The sequence below is a fragment of the Somniosus microcephalus genome, chromosome 13 (genome assembly GCF_052327205.1).
Source record: "Somniosus microcephalus isolate GS21.2 chromosome 13, FLI_Smic_1.0, whole genome shotgun sequence".
NCBI lineage: Eukaryota > Metazoa > Chordata > Chondrichthyes > Squaliformes > Somniosidae > Somniosus > Somniosus microcephalus.
In genome coordinates, this window is record NC_140999.1 from 60,883,106 (window position 1) to 60,899,540 (window position 16,435).

Genomic DNA, 16,435 nt, shown 5'->3' on the forward strand with positions numbered 1-16,435 from the left:
TCTGGAACCAGCCAAGAGGCTTGTGATTTTGGGACAGTTTATTTTTATTAAATGGGGGGGGGGGGGTGGGAAAAAGAGGGCTGTGTAAGCTGTCTCATACACAGATCATATTGCTTGCAACTTCACGTCAAATTGCTAGTATCAGTACTTTACTCAAGTGTTGTGCAACTTACAATGCTCTTGCCAGACAAATGTGGAAAGCCAAAAATCCATAATTGTACTGCTCAGTGTACAGTTTAAGTAGACAGAAATTTCACATACCCACCATTACCTTTTACTAAAATTCCAGTGACAATACTGAATTAGATAGACGATCTTCATTTATGTGACACAAGTTAGAGTAGCTAGTACTGCCAAGGGTGATCTCACTTTTATCTAAAACTTTAGCAGTTTCAGTAGGCAACTGTAGTTGCACCAGTACTTGATAGCGTATTACAATGTAGAAATGGGCCTCTGGATAACAGAAACATCCGGTTTTGCTCAAACAGCAGTGAAAGATATTTAAAGAGATAAATGAGTAACCAAGGTTTCTTATTGCACAGGTAATCCAGCTATTTGCAGGTCACAAGTGAAAGTGTTTCTAAAAATGTTTTGAGATGATTACTGCAGGTACAGAGATGGCTTTAATAGTCCTTATTAGGTCATGCTGCCCTTCTAAGATTGCAGAGCTATCACCTCAATAATAAACATTAATGTATTTAATACAATCCTAGTACATCATAATTCATTAGTGAGTCACAGAAGTAAACCTGTTAAGCTTTTGAGATTTGCACCAAACATATTCAAATGTGACAATAGAGGAAGCTACCCCAGCCACACTATTTCTGCAGTTGGCCAATTTCTGTACAACAGTCACCTGAAGCTGCTCTTTCAGTATAGCAGTCCACAGTGAATTTGAAACATTACAGTTTAAATCAAATGAAGTCATGGAGAGAGAAATATACTGAGGTATCAGGCTCAGTGACAGCCCTCTTGCCTCGGTGTCATAAGGTCATGGGTTCAAGCCCCACTCCAGGACTTCAGCGCTGAATCTAGGTTGACACTTCAGTGCAGCACTGAGAGTTGCTGCATTGTTGGGGCTACTGTCTTTTGGATGAGACATTAAACCAAGGCTGCGCAGATGGATGTAAAATATCCCATGGTACTATTAAATGAGCAGGGAAATTCCTGCCCAACATTTATCCCGCAACCATAATCTTGTACTGCAAGTCTCTCTCTCTCTCTCTCTCAATATATACACTGACATATTTTCAACAAAACCTTTTAAAGATTTGCAATTGCTTGCAGCCTCTGAACACTGCTGCACGACACTCCGTTTATTGGCACAAAGGTCATTCTGACCCTCAAGATGTAGTCAGTCGCTTTCCTCCCCCAGCCCGAGAAACATAAAAAAAAGTCTTTGGCGGGAAATTTAAGAAAAAAAACCCGGGATTGAGCATGCTCAGTAAGTGGTTAAGGGGGGGGGGGGGGGGGGGAGAGGCGGCCCCTCACCCCTAAGCACCTTCAGGCAAAACAATAATGTAAAAACAAGACCGGAATTTATTCAAAGCCCTTCCGCCCTCTAGATACGATCGCGAGCTTCCCCCGCAGGATTCGACATCCCGGGTCCCACATTGACCCGTCACACGGTTACCTTGGCCGCGCTTTGTTCCGCCATGTTTCTTCCTGCCTCTTCTCCCAGCCCCGCTCTCCCAGGCAGCCCCGCGCAGAATCACTCAGCCTCGACCAAGAGGCCAATCACGTCGCGACAATTTATCAGCGGTTCCAACGGTCGCCGCCGTTTAAAGCGGGACCGCCACGCTCGAGCCCGGCGCCAGCTCCCCGGGAAAGGCCGAACTGCCAAGGCAGCTGGTGCCGCCACCGCTAGGCCACACACACACACACGTCGCCATTTATGCTCTCAGGACTGAAATTAAGAAAAGCAGTCTTTCTGCTTCCACAACTTTACAGGTTCATTCGATCGCTTCGCTTCCCCTTTTTACATTAATCGGTGAATGGTGGGCTCTGTCTATAAATCAGAAGCGTCGAGTTGGGCTTGCCTCCTATCTAGTCCCGCAGCAGGTAATTCATATATTGTGTAGGCTGTCCAGAGGTTTCTAGGAGGTAAAATGCACCCCCAATTAAAAAATATATATATTTTCCATGTACTCCTGTTTCTCACTATATGGGTACACTAACTAGTTAAATTATATGGGACTTTGATGAATTTTCATCAGCAAATCAAATCTCCGAATGCAAGCCACCATGATCCTAACCTCCTCTTCTGGTCTGTCAAAAGGTGGAATCTGTACAACAGCTTAAGTGCAGCTTGGCAAACTGAGTAAGAACCTGCCACAAGTGTTTTAAATGTGCTGTAAAGTACTATAACATAATTTAAATGGGAACAGTTTACTAGCAGAGCTTTGAATTGTTACTTACTCGGTTTTTGAATGGGGTGTCTGGACATTTCTGAAATGTAAAATTTTTTAATAGAAGCCTATTTTGCCACATACTGTATTTTGGTATATGATGTAAGAGTTGATAATTCATGTTAAAAGTTCTGTTTTAAAAAAAATTAGCAGCCAAAAAACACATTCCCATCGATTTTGGACTATGCAAAACTATGTACAGAATTCTAAGTCTTTGGCCTTGATATGCTCTCTGTTTCAAGTCATAGAAACATAGAAGATAGGAGCAGGAGTAGGCCATTCGGCCCTTCGAGCCTGCTCTGCCATTCAATGAGATCATGGCTGATCATCCAAATTCAGTACCCTGTCCCTGCCTTCTCCCCATATCCCTTGATCCCTTTAGCCTTAAGAAATATATCCAACTCTTTCTTGAATATATTTAATGAACTGGCCTCCACCGCCCTCCGTGGCAGAGAATTCCACAGGTTCACCACTCTCTGGGTGAAGAAATTCCTCCTCATTTCAGTCCTAAATGTCCTACCCCTTATCCTTAGACTATGACCCCTGGTTCTGGACTCCCCGACCATCGGAAACATCCTTCCAGCATCTAGTCTGTCCAGGCCTGACAGAATTTTATAGGTTTCGATGAGATCCCCTCTCAATCTTCTAAACTCCAGTGAGTATAAGCCCAATCGACACAATCTCTCCTCATACGTCATTCCTGCCATCCCAGGTATCAGCCTGGTGAATCTTTGCTGCACTCCTTCCATGGCAAGAACATTCATTTTATTGAATACAAGATGGGTTAATTTGGAGGCATTACAATTAATGTTAAATGTCCTAGTAAAGATACTTGCCATTACTATTGCAAATTATATGGAATTTAGCCATATGCTAGTGGGGACTAAGTTTAGTAAATGCATGGATAAAATAGGTACTCTACCAGTCTCCAACAGTAAATAGCTGCCATTGTGGTGAAGTATTTATTATACCATGCTTTAAATATATTTCTGATGGTAATTAAAATAAAATAATGTGTAATGGATCTCCCAAGAGCTGGGGTGTTATGCTCAATATTATGAGTGACAGACTTACCTGCATAAGTTGTAGATTTTGGAGCACTGGGAAATGAGTCCTGGCATCTGCAAGTACTGGATTGGGGTCAGGATTTAGTAGTACTTTGAAGGGGTCCCAGGGACTGGAGATGAGGTTTCAGTGCATGGGGACAGAATCTAGTATAGCTGGGATCTGGTAGTATTGGAGAGGAGCAGGGTCTGGCAGCCTTTTGGGGCAGACAGCTGAGGAGAGTGGGACACAAACTAATTTTGACACCAACCTCCTCCTGTGTTCCTGCTCATAAGCCCCTTTTATACTTTCAGACACACCCCACTGCTTTCTCTATTGTCTGCAATTCCTTTACACTAATGCCTTAAAGCTGTGACAGGTACATTTTCTATTTCTGTGGTCCTGGTGCACACTGAGAATGCATATCAGGAAATTGTGCATCTCCAGCTGGTGATTTTACATTCATTAAAATTAAATATACAGAAAGTCACAGGCTGATCTATTGAAAGTTCCCAACCAACTCAATTATTTAAACATTGCACACTTGTAAACACTCCAACAATTATGGATTTGAATAACTGCCAGCTAATTTCAAAAGTCAGTAATGCACATAACCATGCAAATCACAATATGTTTTTGTTTGTACGTGGTTTGGCGCCTTCCTCCAGTGTCTGAGACATCCGAACAAATCTTCACATATTGATTTATCTAGGGACATGATTTTGAATGTAGCTAATTTTTAAACTCATTGTTTCTTGTGAGTGAATTAAAGGAACTGTTACCAATTAAAACTACACAAAATGCTTCATTTTTGTTGCATCCTCCTTTTATTTTTTCACTTTTTATTGGTGCTACAAGATAAAAGAAATAAACACTATGCCCACGAAAATAAGTAATTAAATCGTGGACCTCCCCACTTGGCAACCCCTCTCACTGAGATTTCACCTCACAAAGTTTAATCACGCCTGTTTTGATTTCTTTCATTACTGTTACTGCTCTTCTGATTTTAAATAAATAATTTTCTTCTACATTACTACTCTCCAGTGAAATAAGTACATTTGTGTGCTTGTGCAATATAAATAATTAAATATCAAGAACTAAATAATTAATCCTCTGGTAAAGAAAATAATTAAAATATGCAGATTACCTGTGGCTTTAGGCTACTATCTTGGTCATGTTTCTTTTACTTTGGAATGCTTGCTGTGTTGCATTGTAACACATTTTATTTCTCTGCAATTTTTTTTTAGTGCTCTTCAACTGATCATCTGAGGAAAAAAATATTAATTTAATTCTTTGACGCAGAAAATAATTAAAATGCTGGCCCAACCACTCATGACTTTAGGCTACTATCTCTTATTTTAAAAGATCTGTTTTCTAAATGATCTGCTGAGTGAAAAACAATTAATTTAATCCTCTGATCCCTAAAATAATGAATTAAAATATCCGCTCAGCCTGTCATTTTATGCTACTCTTAAACACAGACAACGGCATTCTTATTTCAGTAATAGCTAAAATAATGGGATTGATGATTAGGATTAAATCTGGAGATTACCTTTACGATAATCTAGTAAACAGCAGTCAATATGGATTCAGAAGTGAAATATATCCCATAAACTAACCTCCCCAACTTTTTTTCAGGAAGTGGATTGTGGAAAGCCCTGCAATATGGTGTTTCTGGACTTCCAAAATGCATCTGGTATGGTTTCATGTGAAAGGCTACTAAGTAAACCAAAAGTATTAGAGATTCAGAGTAAAACTCGGGAATGGATTACAAAGCAGGTGTACTTATTAGGAGTTATATCAGAATGGGGGAAGGTGCTGAGTGATGTGGATCCCTACTCTTTAATTTACATTAAAAACTTGGATTCAGAAATTAAATGCAAATTGATCAATCTGCAGCTGGTAACAAGGAAGGGAAGTTGATTCTGAGGAGACCACTCAGGAACTACAAAATGAGTTGGACAAAATAGCTAAGTGGGCAAAACAATGGCAGAAAATAAGTACTCTATAAATGATGTCAAAATAGTTAAGGTTAAACTTTTAAAAGTCTTGGGCAAGGTGTTCACGCTTCTAGTCTTTGTGGGCCATATAGGTACATATGGAGCTTGGAAGCCACAAATATCTGAAGTGGCTTATACCAATGGATCTTGGTGTCCTTAGTTAGGATTTATCCACCAAATCTCTAGACCAATAAAGGATTAAGTGGCAGTTAATAAATAAAAGCACAAATAGGACTGTGGCTTGGATGTCAAAGGCATTATTGGTAAAGCTCAGAGGCAGTAGGTTGAACACACCCAATTTACAGCATCACCACTGGTGGGAGGATGTAATTACAGTGTGACAAGTTTACATAGACAATTTCCATTCTAAATGTGGACACAAGAATTTATAATGGAAATATAGAAATAAGGACAGAATGTATGACTTTAAAATGGAGACTGAATTACATCTGCCAATCTGATCCCATTATCCCCAGCCCTCTAACCCCACTTCACCCGAAATCTACATTTGGTCTTGACTCTAGTAGGAGGCTGATTTGTAATATATTAATTAAATCTTGCATTTGTATGCATCCCATTACAAAATCCTATGTCCATACTTACAATGGAAATTGCCTATGTAAACTTTTCATGCTCTAATTACACCCTCCTGCCACTGTAGCACCTCAGTTTTGCATCTCCCAGCTCATCAGTCTGTACTGCAGAGAAACCCCCTGGTTCTAACCTACTCTACCTTGGGTTACTATCTTACTTTAAAAATTATCTGGTGGGATATACAACTGTTTTTTTGTGTTTTCCCAAGTTGCCCCAGGTTTTGCTATTTTATTGAAACTGGGTGATTTTCATTGTGTGAACGGTAGCAAATTTTAAAATAGGGCTTAAATTACTTGCGTCTGTACACCTGATTCAATTATTCCCCCACCCTCGACTTCCCACATTACAACAGTGACTACACTTCAAAAATACTTCATTGGCTGTAAAGCGCTTTGAGTTGTCCGGTGGTCGTGAAAGGCGCTATATAAATGCAAGTCTTTCTTTTTCCATTTAAAGACTAGACTTAGCCTTGGCTCTCCTTGAACAACGCCATGGGAGATCAATTAAAGAATGGATGTTAGAAGAAGCAGCCTATCCTTTGCATTCATTGACTGCTGACTGCACTAAGGAAGAGCAGAGAAGGGCTGGAAACCTGAGCATTTATCTTTGCAATTCCACATCCATTACTTTCTGCTGTAGTAAAAGTGTACCACCTAGCTTGGGCAAATTGAAAGAGTATGTGCAAAAGGGCAATAGTTGTACACAATGCTTAAAATGATACCTCTCAGAAGAGCAGTAGTTCTCAACTTAAATTCTTACCATAGCCAATAGCCCGCAACAGAAATATGAGACAAATTGAGCAACGGAATTAGTTTCACCTTCCTCCTGATACCAGAAAACTTTTTCTTATTTTGCACGTACAAGGGAGTTGGGTGACTACATTCACTCACTTCAGCTGGCGCCTGCGCTTTCACTCAGTCGTTGGCCTCAAAAATGGACCACCGTCCTTTGATGCACCTCCTGCAACAGAACCTCCAATTCTTCAGTATCAAAAGTAGCAGAGCAGACTACGGGGGGAAACTTCAGTTGCTTTGCGCCTCCCATTAGCGCCCTAAGAGCAACTAGCGCCTGGGCGCGGTGCCACCAGCGCCTCCCGTGAAATTCAGCAGGAGGTTAGCGGCAGCAGTAACCGATAGCGCTGCGCCGCCTGCGATGATGTCATCGCCGTGCGCAGTGCCCCACTCGCGCCCCAGCCGCAATCTTCGGTAGAGCCCCCTGACTTACCGCTGGATATTATGTCCGACGGGGTCAGGGGGACCTACCTGTGGCCAGGGTGGCACTAATTAAAAGAGAGGTGCCGGGTGGCCATTTTTGTTGTTGGCTGCCTGCCAGCACCTGCCCGCTTTGCCGTCCCGGCCTTCTGTGAAACCCACCCTGCGGAGTGCCGGCTGCGCTCCGTGAGCCTGGCACTTCTCTTGAGTGCCGGGCTCTTTTGCCGGCACTCCGATCCCCGGTGGCCTAGCTGGGCCCCGGGTCGCGCTGCGCAAGGCCTTTAAGAAGGGGAGGAAGGCCTGCAGTACCGCAGCACGATGTGCCACAATTATCCCTTGCAGCACCCCAAGAGGGAGGCGGGGCGCTTCCATTCAATTTCAGCTGCGGGGGGCATTAATTTTATCGGGGCGCTAAAAGTAGCACCCTGGCGAAGTTAGCGCCCCAAAGGGGGCGCAACTCAATTTTTCCCCCTACATGTCTTCACTGTGATATTGTGATCAATTAGGCAATCTTTACGTCCCCACCACAACTTCCTCTTTTATGGCAAACTGCAGCCCTTTAAAAGCTGTTGCTGTGTCAGATTTTGTGATCCCCCAGCCTAATGTGCTGTAGGCCAAACTCCCCAGGCAAGCTTTTATTTTATCTATAGACTAATCAAAATAGACGGTTGAGCTTAGATTTCAAAATTGGTTGAAGCCCAGCATGTGTGCTTCAGATACAGGTGCGCCCATGCTGTAGTTCAGCACAATCCCATTGTTGCTGGGATTGTAAAATCGTGCCGCACATATCTGTAATATATTAAAAGGCTTATGTATTGCATGCACTTCCTCTACATATTAACAATACTTCATATGTCATGACTTTTGAGTAGTACTTTGTATGTCAATATTTATAAATTGTCAATGCCGTCAGACTTTGTTGATGACTCAAAGTAAAACAGCAAATCAGAATTTTATGAGGCATGTACAAATCAAAACTGAGGAAAACTGCTAGAAAACTCCCAATGAAAAATTACTAATGACTTCTGAAAACAACCAAAATTGAATGAGCAGTAAAAAGAACCTACCAATAAAAAGATGTTTTTAAAAAAATGAACCTATCAAGTCACTCAATGTTTTGTGGAAAAAGTTGTCCACCATCTTCTGTCAGTAACTGAAATTTCTAATATCTAAAATAAGATCAACAAAATAAAAAACTCAAAAGTACATATTTAAGTACATGATTAAATTTATCCACTGAATTATCTTCTCTTTTCTTTATACTAAGTTGAAGCCAGTTGCTGCATGAGCAGCATGTACAATTTCCCAGTATACATCAGTAGCATTTAGTCAGACTAATTGTTGGAAAAGTTTTGTTCAGCTTCCAATTGTATCTGCTCAGTTGTTTTTCCAAATTATTTGAAGAAAAACTAGAGGACAAATTTTAAAACCTTCATTCAGGTAAAGTTCATATTGAGTGTTTTTTAAACATACTATATGTATCTTGTGTAAAAGGGATGGAAAAACAGAGCCCCATTTCGCACATGACCCCTTACTGATTATATACCTGTTGTGGCTTTTGTGTTCAAATTTATATACATTCTATTATTTATTTTTCTTAGTGCAAGAATCAAATTGTGTTTCTGTCCAGAACAGTTCATGTGTTTTTGAAAGGAATCTGAGTGCCTCCACTGTGGGAAGTTCTAATTGCATCATGACAAGTTTACATCGGCAGATACAGTAATTTATAGTGCATAAAGTTGATGGGTGGTGTGTACATATATAAGATTTTTAAATATATTTTAGATGCAAGATTCAATCACTACCCCTCCCTGAATTTCCGATCATTGGCAGCCAGCCTCATTCCCTGAACAGAGATTTCTCGGGTAGAGACACAATCTGCTAAAAAGCAGCCACTCCTCTCTCTCTCATTTCCGTCCCCCTTCCTGTCATAGCTCTTCTCCATCCTCCCCCTTCATTTTCCCTCTCTTCCCCACCCTCCTCTTCTGAACTTGAAGAGACTGGGAGAAAGCACGTGAAGGGGATCTTAGGCATAAACTTGGAAGAGTTTAAAAGGCAGGGAGGCCACAATGGGTGTTGAATTGGACAGGAGAAAATCAATCCAATGTAGTATGAAAGACTTCAAAAACATGTAGAGGAAAATGAAGGAAGCAGGATTTCTGTTTTACACCAACACAGTATAATAAATGAAACAGTTAATGTACAGTAATTGTTCTGAACCTACCTTTACCCAGGCAAGGTGGCTGCAATGCTAACTGTGCTTTTGGGATATGGAGACTTTGCAGCCCCATCTGGTGGTACAGGCGGACCTGCTAACTGAAAGTGACTGTGACAGCTAATTGCTATAGAGCCATAGAAGTTTGCAGCACATAAGGAGACCATTCAGCCCATCATATTTCAGCCATGGCTCAGTTGGTAGCACTCTCGCCTCACAGTCAGAAGGTTGTGGGTTCAAGTTCCACTCCAGAGACTTGGGCACAAAAATCTAGGCTGACACTCCAGTACAGTGCTGAGGGAGTGCTGCACTGTCGGAGGTGGCGTCTTTCGGATGAGACGTTAAACTGAGGCCCCATCTGCTCTTTCAGGTGGACGTAAAAGATCCCATGGCACTACTCGAAGAAGAGCAGGGGAGTTATCCCCGGTGTCCTGGCCAATATTTATCCCTCAATCAACATCACTAAAAAACAGATTATCTGCACATTATCACATTGCTGTTGTAGGAGCTTGCTGTGCAGAGATTGGCTGCTACGTTTCTTATAGTACAACAGTGACTACATTTTTCTTTTAAAGTACTTTATCGGCTGTAAAGTGCTTTGGGACGTTCTGAGATTGTGAAAGGCGCTATATAAATGCAAGTCTTTTTCTTTTTCATATCTACGCCCTTTGCAAGAACAATCCAAAAATAATTACACTTTCCCATGTTCCCCCTCCCCCATAGCCAAGTATCTTTCTCTGCTTCAAATATTTATCCAGTTTTCTCTTAAAAGGTGCAGTGGGCTCTCTCTCAACCACCTCCTGCGGCAAAGCATTCCACATTCCAACAACCTTCTGCATAAAGAAATTTCGCCTAACATGTCTCCTCACTATTAGTGACTATTTTAAATTGATGTCTCCCCAACTAGAAGAAATAATCTTTCCCCATTCACTCTATCAAAATCCATTATAATGAAAAAAACACTTATGAAATCTCCTCTTAACATTCTCTGTTTCAGTAGAAATAGTCTGAATATCTCAAGTCTTTCCCCATAACTATAGTTCCCATCCCTGGCATCATCCTATAGTCCTTTCCATACTGAGGCTCCTTGAGTATAATGGGGCACTTGAGAATATCTAGTGGAAGTCTCAAAATTTGTAACAAAGATTTACCTATCTCTAAAATGGAGCGTGCAACACACTTACTGATTTTAACATATTATTAGGCGTCCTGCATGGCTTTGCAGACAGGGAGTCAAGACTAAGTGTAGCGTTCAGGTCAAGTGGGATTAGAGGACAGGAAATAATTGGACCTAGGCATACAAATATAATTCAGTTCCCATTTTAAAGTCACGCATTCAGTCCTTATTTTTTACATATTTCCATTTTAAATTCCTATGTCCACATTTATAATAGAAACTGCCTCTGTACTTATCACACTGTATTACACCCACCTGCCAGTGGTGGTTTATATAAGGTGTAATTACAGCATGATAAGTTTATAATGGAAAACATTGAAAGAAATGTGCATAGATGTAAGATTTTTAATCTATTATTAGTCAATCTCCTGTGGCATTGCATACTGGCGAGAAGACCAAGTGTAATCTTCAGGTGAAGCAGGGTTAGAGGCTGGAATATAATGAGACCAGGGCATGCAGACTTAGTCCAGTTCCCAATTTAAACTCAAACATTATGTCGTTATTTTTATATATTCCATTTTTTTTTAATGGAAACTGCCTATGTAAATGTGTCATGTTGTAATTAGAACCTCCTGCCAGTGGTGGCACTGCAGCACCTTCACTGGCAGGAAGATATAATTATAGCATGACTCCAATATAAATGTAAGACATAAGAATTTATAATGGATATGACAGAAAATGCACACAGATGCAAGACGTTTAATGTATTACTAGTTGATCACAAGATGTTGCACACGATGGCTGGAATTTTACCGGTGCTGCGAGTTTGGAGGTGCGTCTGCTGTCAAAATGGCAGTGATTGACAGTGAGGCGGAAGTCCGCTCTGAACCCGCCTCCTTGTTAATTTCCCAAGTGCCGGCTCTGCCTGCAGTTTGCAGACCTGGCACTAAGCAGCATTTTACCAGGCCCTAGCGATTTTTCCATGTTTTTTTACGAGGTTCCCGAAGCTTGGGAATCACGTCAGGTAAGTGTGTCGGGTTCTCAATGACTCTCCATTGCTGTGAATAGCTAACAGCTGCAAAAGTGGTATAAAAGCTACCATTTCACAGCTGTTCAATTTCCAATCTTAGAAACTGAAGCCTTCAGGATTTCGAATACATTTTTCAGCTTTATGGAGGTTTGAAGTGTTTGCAGCAAACTCTATCCAATGTCACCTCCTTGGAGCAAACTCTCTCACCATTGACAGATCGCTTCTGTCATCTCAACTTCAGCTACCATCTATTCCATCAGCATCGGTGCCCTTGAAAAAAATCTCACCTTAGTCCTCAGAATCCCACCACAGTCAGCCGCAACATCAGCATCACCAGGCACACCAGCAGCGCCAACCTTCTCAGCAATCAACTGATGCTGCACAGGACACAGGGCATCAGCACCCGAGCACAATGCTGCCCGGGAGGCCAGGGATGGCCTCCCCATGGCCAGATTTACTTCACTTGACGCTGTACACTCTGGCTGCCACATGATGTGCCAGGTTGGCACCACCCCACACCAACAACATAAAGCATTTCTACAATGCCCAAGCCATTCCTTTCACACTCATCACCTTTGGGGGGGGCGGGGGGATTAACATTATGTCTCACCATTCACTGCAACTCACTCAGCCACTTCCAAAAGTGCACACAGATCTGTCCAAGAAGGCAAAGTGTTGAAAATAAAGATTTAAATGTTTGACAACACATTAACAGAAACTTTACATGAACATTGGCAATAACACCCAACTGCCTACCCTTGTACGTTGATAGTTGGTATGATTGGACAAGGACGAGGGTGACTGAGGGGTGGCTAGTGAGATGGGGAAGTGATAATGTAGATAGAGAGTGATGGGTGGAGGTGCAAGGTAAGTTGGTGTGAGTAAAGATGTGCAGGGGTAGGGTAGGGAAGGCAAAGTGATGGGGATGTGATGAATGGCACAGCAGGATGAGGTCGAGTGTGGCTTTGCAGTAACGTTTTGTGATCTATTGAGATCATTGAAAGGTTTGCGCCACTGCAGCCTGGTCCTCATGACCACATCCCTGCTTGTGCAATGTGCAACCGGGCTGCGTTGGTTTCCTGGGGAGGTCTCTTCCGCCCATGGGTAGAAGAGAACCTCCCTGCGTGCTGTGCATATGGAGAGCCTGGGTGCAGCCGTGCACTTTTGTGCAGTGCTTGTCAGTGTTTGCAGCACCTCAATGCTGCAGAATACTGACAGCACAACTGTCAAAATGAATGTGGACATGGCCCCTTTAAGGAAACTGGCTGATGACATCATCAGACCTGCTTCCTTTGAATTGGCCGGGAACCGTGTAGGGTGGGCTTAACAAGTCGAATCAGGGCAAAATAATGTCGGAGGCCCGGATCGACACACTCGCCAAGGACGTCGCCCGCCCCGGACCCGCTGAGGTAGGTAAAATCCAGTCTGATAAGTCAGAATCTGCCTCTCTCCTTTCTCTTCTGTCTTGGTATTGCTCTTCTTCTCTCTGCCACTCCTCTGGTTCTGCCTCTATCTTTCTCTTCTTTTAACTCTTATTTTTGCTTCTTTCTTTTTCTTTTTTCCTTTCAGGTGGGAGCTGCTGGGCAGTATGTTGGGGAAATAAGCCACCAACGGCTGCAGAGTATATTTCAGGTGGCGCTTGTGGGGAAAATGTGGCTCCCATTCCCTCCTCCAATTACTCAAGCTTCCCCCACCGCCTTGTGCCAATTGTGTCCCTTGCCACATCACCTTTCCACTACTATTCACATCCTTATTCCAATTATTACCCTACCTCTTCCTCTTAACTACCTACTGAGACCCTTTATCCTTGCCTCCCCCATGCTCTGTTGTTGCTCACCTCAGTCTTAACCATTTGGTTTCCCACCTCTCCATGCTTCCCCCATGGGTGGGTGGTCAGAGGCTGCCTCATGTTCAGCCAGTTTCCCTCCTTTCCTACCCTACCTTCCTGTCTGTTTCGCTCACAGACTTTGTTTGCTTTCAAAATTCAACTTGTTTTTTAAAAATAAATCAAACTAGAATAAGGAAAGAAACTGCCTGTCTTCCCTACTCTCTATTTCTTTCATTATTTCTCTCTCTCTCTCCATCTCACCGATATTAGAAATTAAAATTTCTGTCTCAGTAAGCCACTATTTACAAATAAATTAAATTCAGCTATTTACAATCTGACTCAGATGAGGGGACCAAGTGTAATGTATCCAAGTTTGCTGATGATACAAAGCTAGGTGGGATAGTAAGTTGTGAGGAGGATGCAAAGAGGCTGCAAAAGGATATAGACAGGTTAAGTGAGGGCAAGAACATGGCAGATGGAATATAATGTGGAGAAATGTGAAGCTATCCACCTTGGTAGGAAAAATAGAAAAGCAAAATATTTTTTAAATGGTGAGATATTGAGAAATGTTAGTAGTCAGAGGGACCTGGGTGTCCTTGTATGCGAATCACTGAAAGTTAACATGCAGGTACAGCAAGCAATTAGGAAAGCAAATGGTATGTTAGCCTTTATTGCAAAAGGATTGAAGTATAAGAGTAAAGAAGTCTTACTGCAATTATCTGGGGTCTTGGTGAGACTACACCTGGAGTACTGTACAGTTTTGGTCTCCTTACCTAAGGAAGGATATACCTGCCTTTAAAGAGAGTGCAACAAAGGTTCACCAGACTGATTTCTGGGATGGGGGAATTGTCCTATGAGGAGACTCGGACTATATTCCCTAGAATTTATGAGAATGAGAGGTGATCTCATTGAAACATATAAAATTCTTAAGGGGTTTGATAGGGTAGATGCTGGGAGGATGTTTCCCCTGGCTGGGGAGTCTAGAACTAGGGGTCACAGTCTCAGATAAGGGGTTGGCCATTTAGGACTGAGATGAGAAGAAATTTCTTCACTCAAAGGGTTGTGAATCTTTGGAATTCTCTACCCCAGAAGGCTGTGGATGCTCAGTCGTTGAGTATATTCAAGGCAGAGATTGATAGATTTTTTGATATTAAGGGAATCAAGGGATATGGGGATAGCGCAGGAAGGTGGAGTTGAGGTAGAAGAGCCGCCATGATGTTATTGAATGGCAGAGCAGGCTCGAAGGGCCGCATGGCCTACTCTTATTTCTTACGCCCTTCTGTACTAGAATTACCTTTTCTAACTGTCAGCAAAACACAGGTGAGTTAATTAGCTATCTTTAAATAGAAGTAACATTACATTAAAAAAGATGGACTCTTTCTCTCCCTCGCTCCTTAGCCCCCCCCCCTCCCTCCACCTCAGTCTCTCTAAAGTTTATAGAACAGTAACAAAGGCTACAACAGAGTGTAATCAGAGCAGTCATTTTTCTTTCTCGCACATTATACACACACTCTCTTAATAAAAAAGGACAAATGTTACCTTAATAAAGATTTTGAATCTTGTCCTCTTGCTGTTCTTCAAAAAAAAATTGAAAAACTTTTGAGCTAGTATATGCTAGACGCTAAAGAAAAACTATTCTGCAGTACAGCTGACTGAATAGTACTGACGCATTCTGGGAACCCTGCACATGTTCAGATTGCACAATCCAAATTCAGCTCAGTGTCATAGCTCTGGGCAATGGTATCCAGTCTAAGTCCAAGCTTTTTTGGGAGAGGCTGAGGCCTTCAAGTAAAAACTGTAATGAAGGCATTGAAAGACACACAAGACAATTCATTGGATAAATTTAATCATGTTATTGTGAAACATGTAACTCTGACTTTTTTGTAACATTTTGATTAAACCCTTATTTTAGATAATATAAATTGGGAAAATTAGTTCAGAAAGCATTTTGAGAGAACTATGAATCCGGTGGCTGGATTGCACAACCTGATGTCCAGATTGTGCAGTTTGAGTGATGAGATTACATAGGCAAAGCCCATCATAAATGTGAACAAAAACATTTATACTGGGAAAAAGTTGACAAAAAAAAGAGACAAAAACTTGCCCATAGTAATTCAAGGGGGCTAATTTTGACTGGGTGATAGTATAAAATGGATGATAGCGATTCAGCCACCCATTCTACATCTCTCTTGATTTTGAAAATCGTGAGTGATGCATAATGGGGTGACTGAATCGATATTGTCTATTTTACACTATCATCCAAAGTCAAAATTACCCCTAGGTTGTGCAGACAGTAAGTGCACACTGAGGTAAGAGTTTTAATATATTACAAATTTTGCACACGCATACACACACACACACACACTCAGTCTCCCATGGCAGTGCACATGGATAATGAAGACCATTTACAGTTTTAAGATTTTCACATTGCTGTTCACACAACCTTACACTCACTCGACATCTTGCAAGTGGATCAGGAGATTCCTCAAGACTACGACTCATGTTCCGAAGACGTTCTCGCCGCCTTTGTTGGCTCAATCGTATAGTCTCCCTACGTCTTAGAATTCGCTCAAAATCGCTTAAATCGACAGCCTCTCTATTACTTTCCAGTTGATCAGTAGAATCCTCAACCGTGGAAGACTCAGCAGTGTGGCCATTAGGAAGACTTTCCTGTTGCACTTCTTGGCTCAACTGCAAAATCTCTGTCGGAGTTTCAGGTTGCACAGTTTCATTCCCAACAGCCTGTAGTGGATATTCACGCTGTAGTGGTTCCACCCTCTCAATGTCACCTCTAGCAGCACGAAGACGTTGCCGTCGCCTTCGTTGCCGCAGTCGATTACCCAGTCTAATTCGTATAATTGCATCTTCAGGTTCTTCCCTTTCTATCTGGAAAACAGATACTTCAACTTCCACGTGTTCTTCTGGACCAGACTGAACTTCTTGATCAGAAGACAATGGTGCATCCATTCTGGAAAAGAACTATTTAGT

General features: G+C 41.9%; 1 protein-coding gene and 1 long non-coding RNA gene across 3 annotated transcripts in view; one reads left to right on the forward strand and one right to left on the reverse strand.

Annotated features, from left to right (window-relative positions):
* Positions 1-16,435, reverse strand: part of LOC147108359 (E3 SUMO-protein ligase PIAS4-like) — a 119,025-nt gene that overhangs the window by 59,153 nt on the left and 43,437 nt on the right. For both annotated transcript variants that reach the window (XM_086004957.1, XM_086004958.1), the window contains exon 2: positions 15,902-16,426. In XM_086004957.1, the coding sequence (XP_085861083.1) occupies positions 15,902-16,414 (513 nt within the window). In that variant the 5' untranslated portion in view covers positions 16,415-16,426. The remainder of the gene's footprint in view (positions 1-15,901; positions 16,427-16,435) is intronic.
* LOC147108360 (uncharacterized) lies at positions 1,633-8,353 on the forward strand. Its single transcript, XR_015080583.1, has 3 exons — positions 1,633-2,061; positions 5,091-5,148; positions 6,503-8,353. It is a non-coding gene; the product is annotated as an uncharacterized LOC147108360 (long non-coding RNA).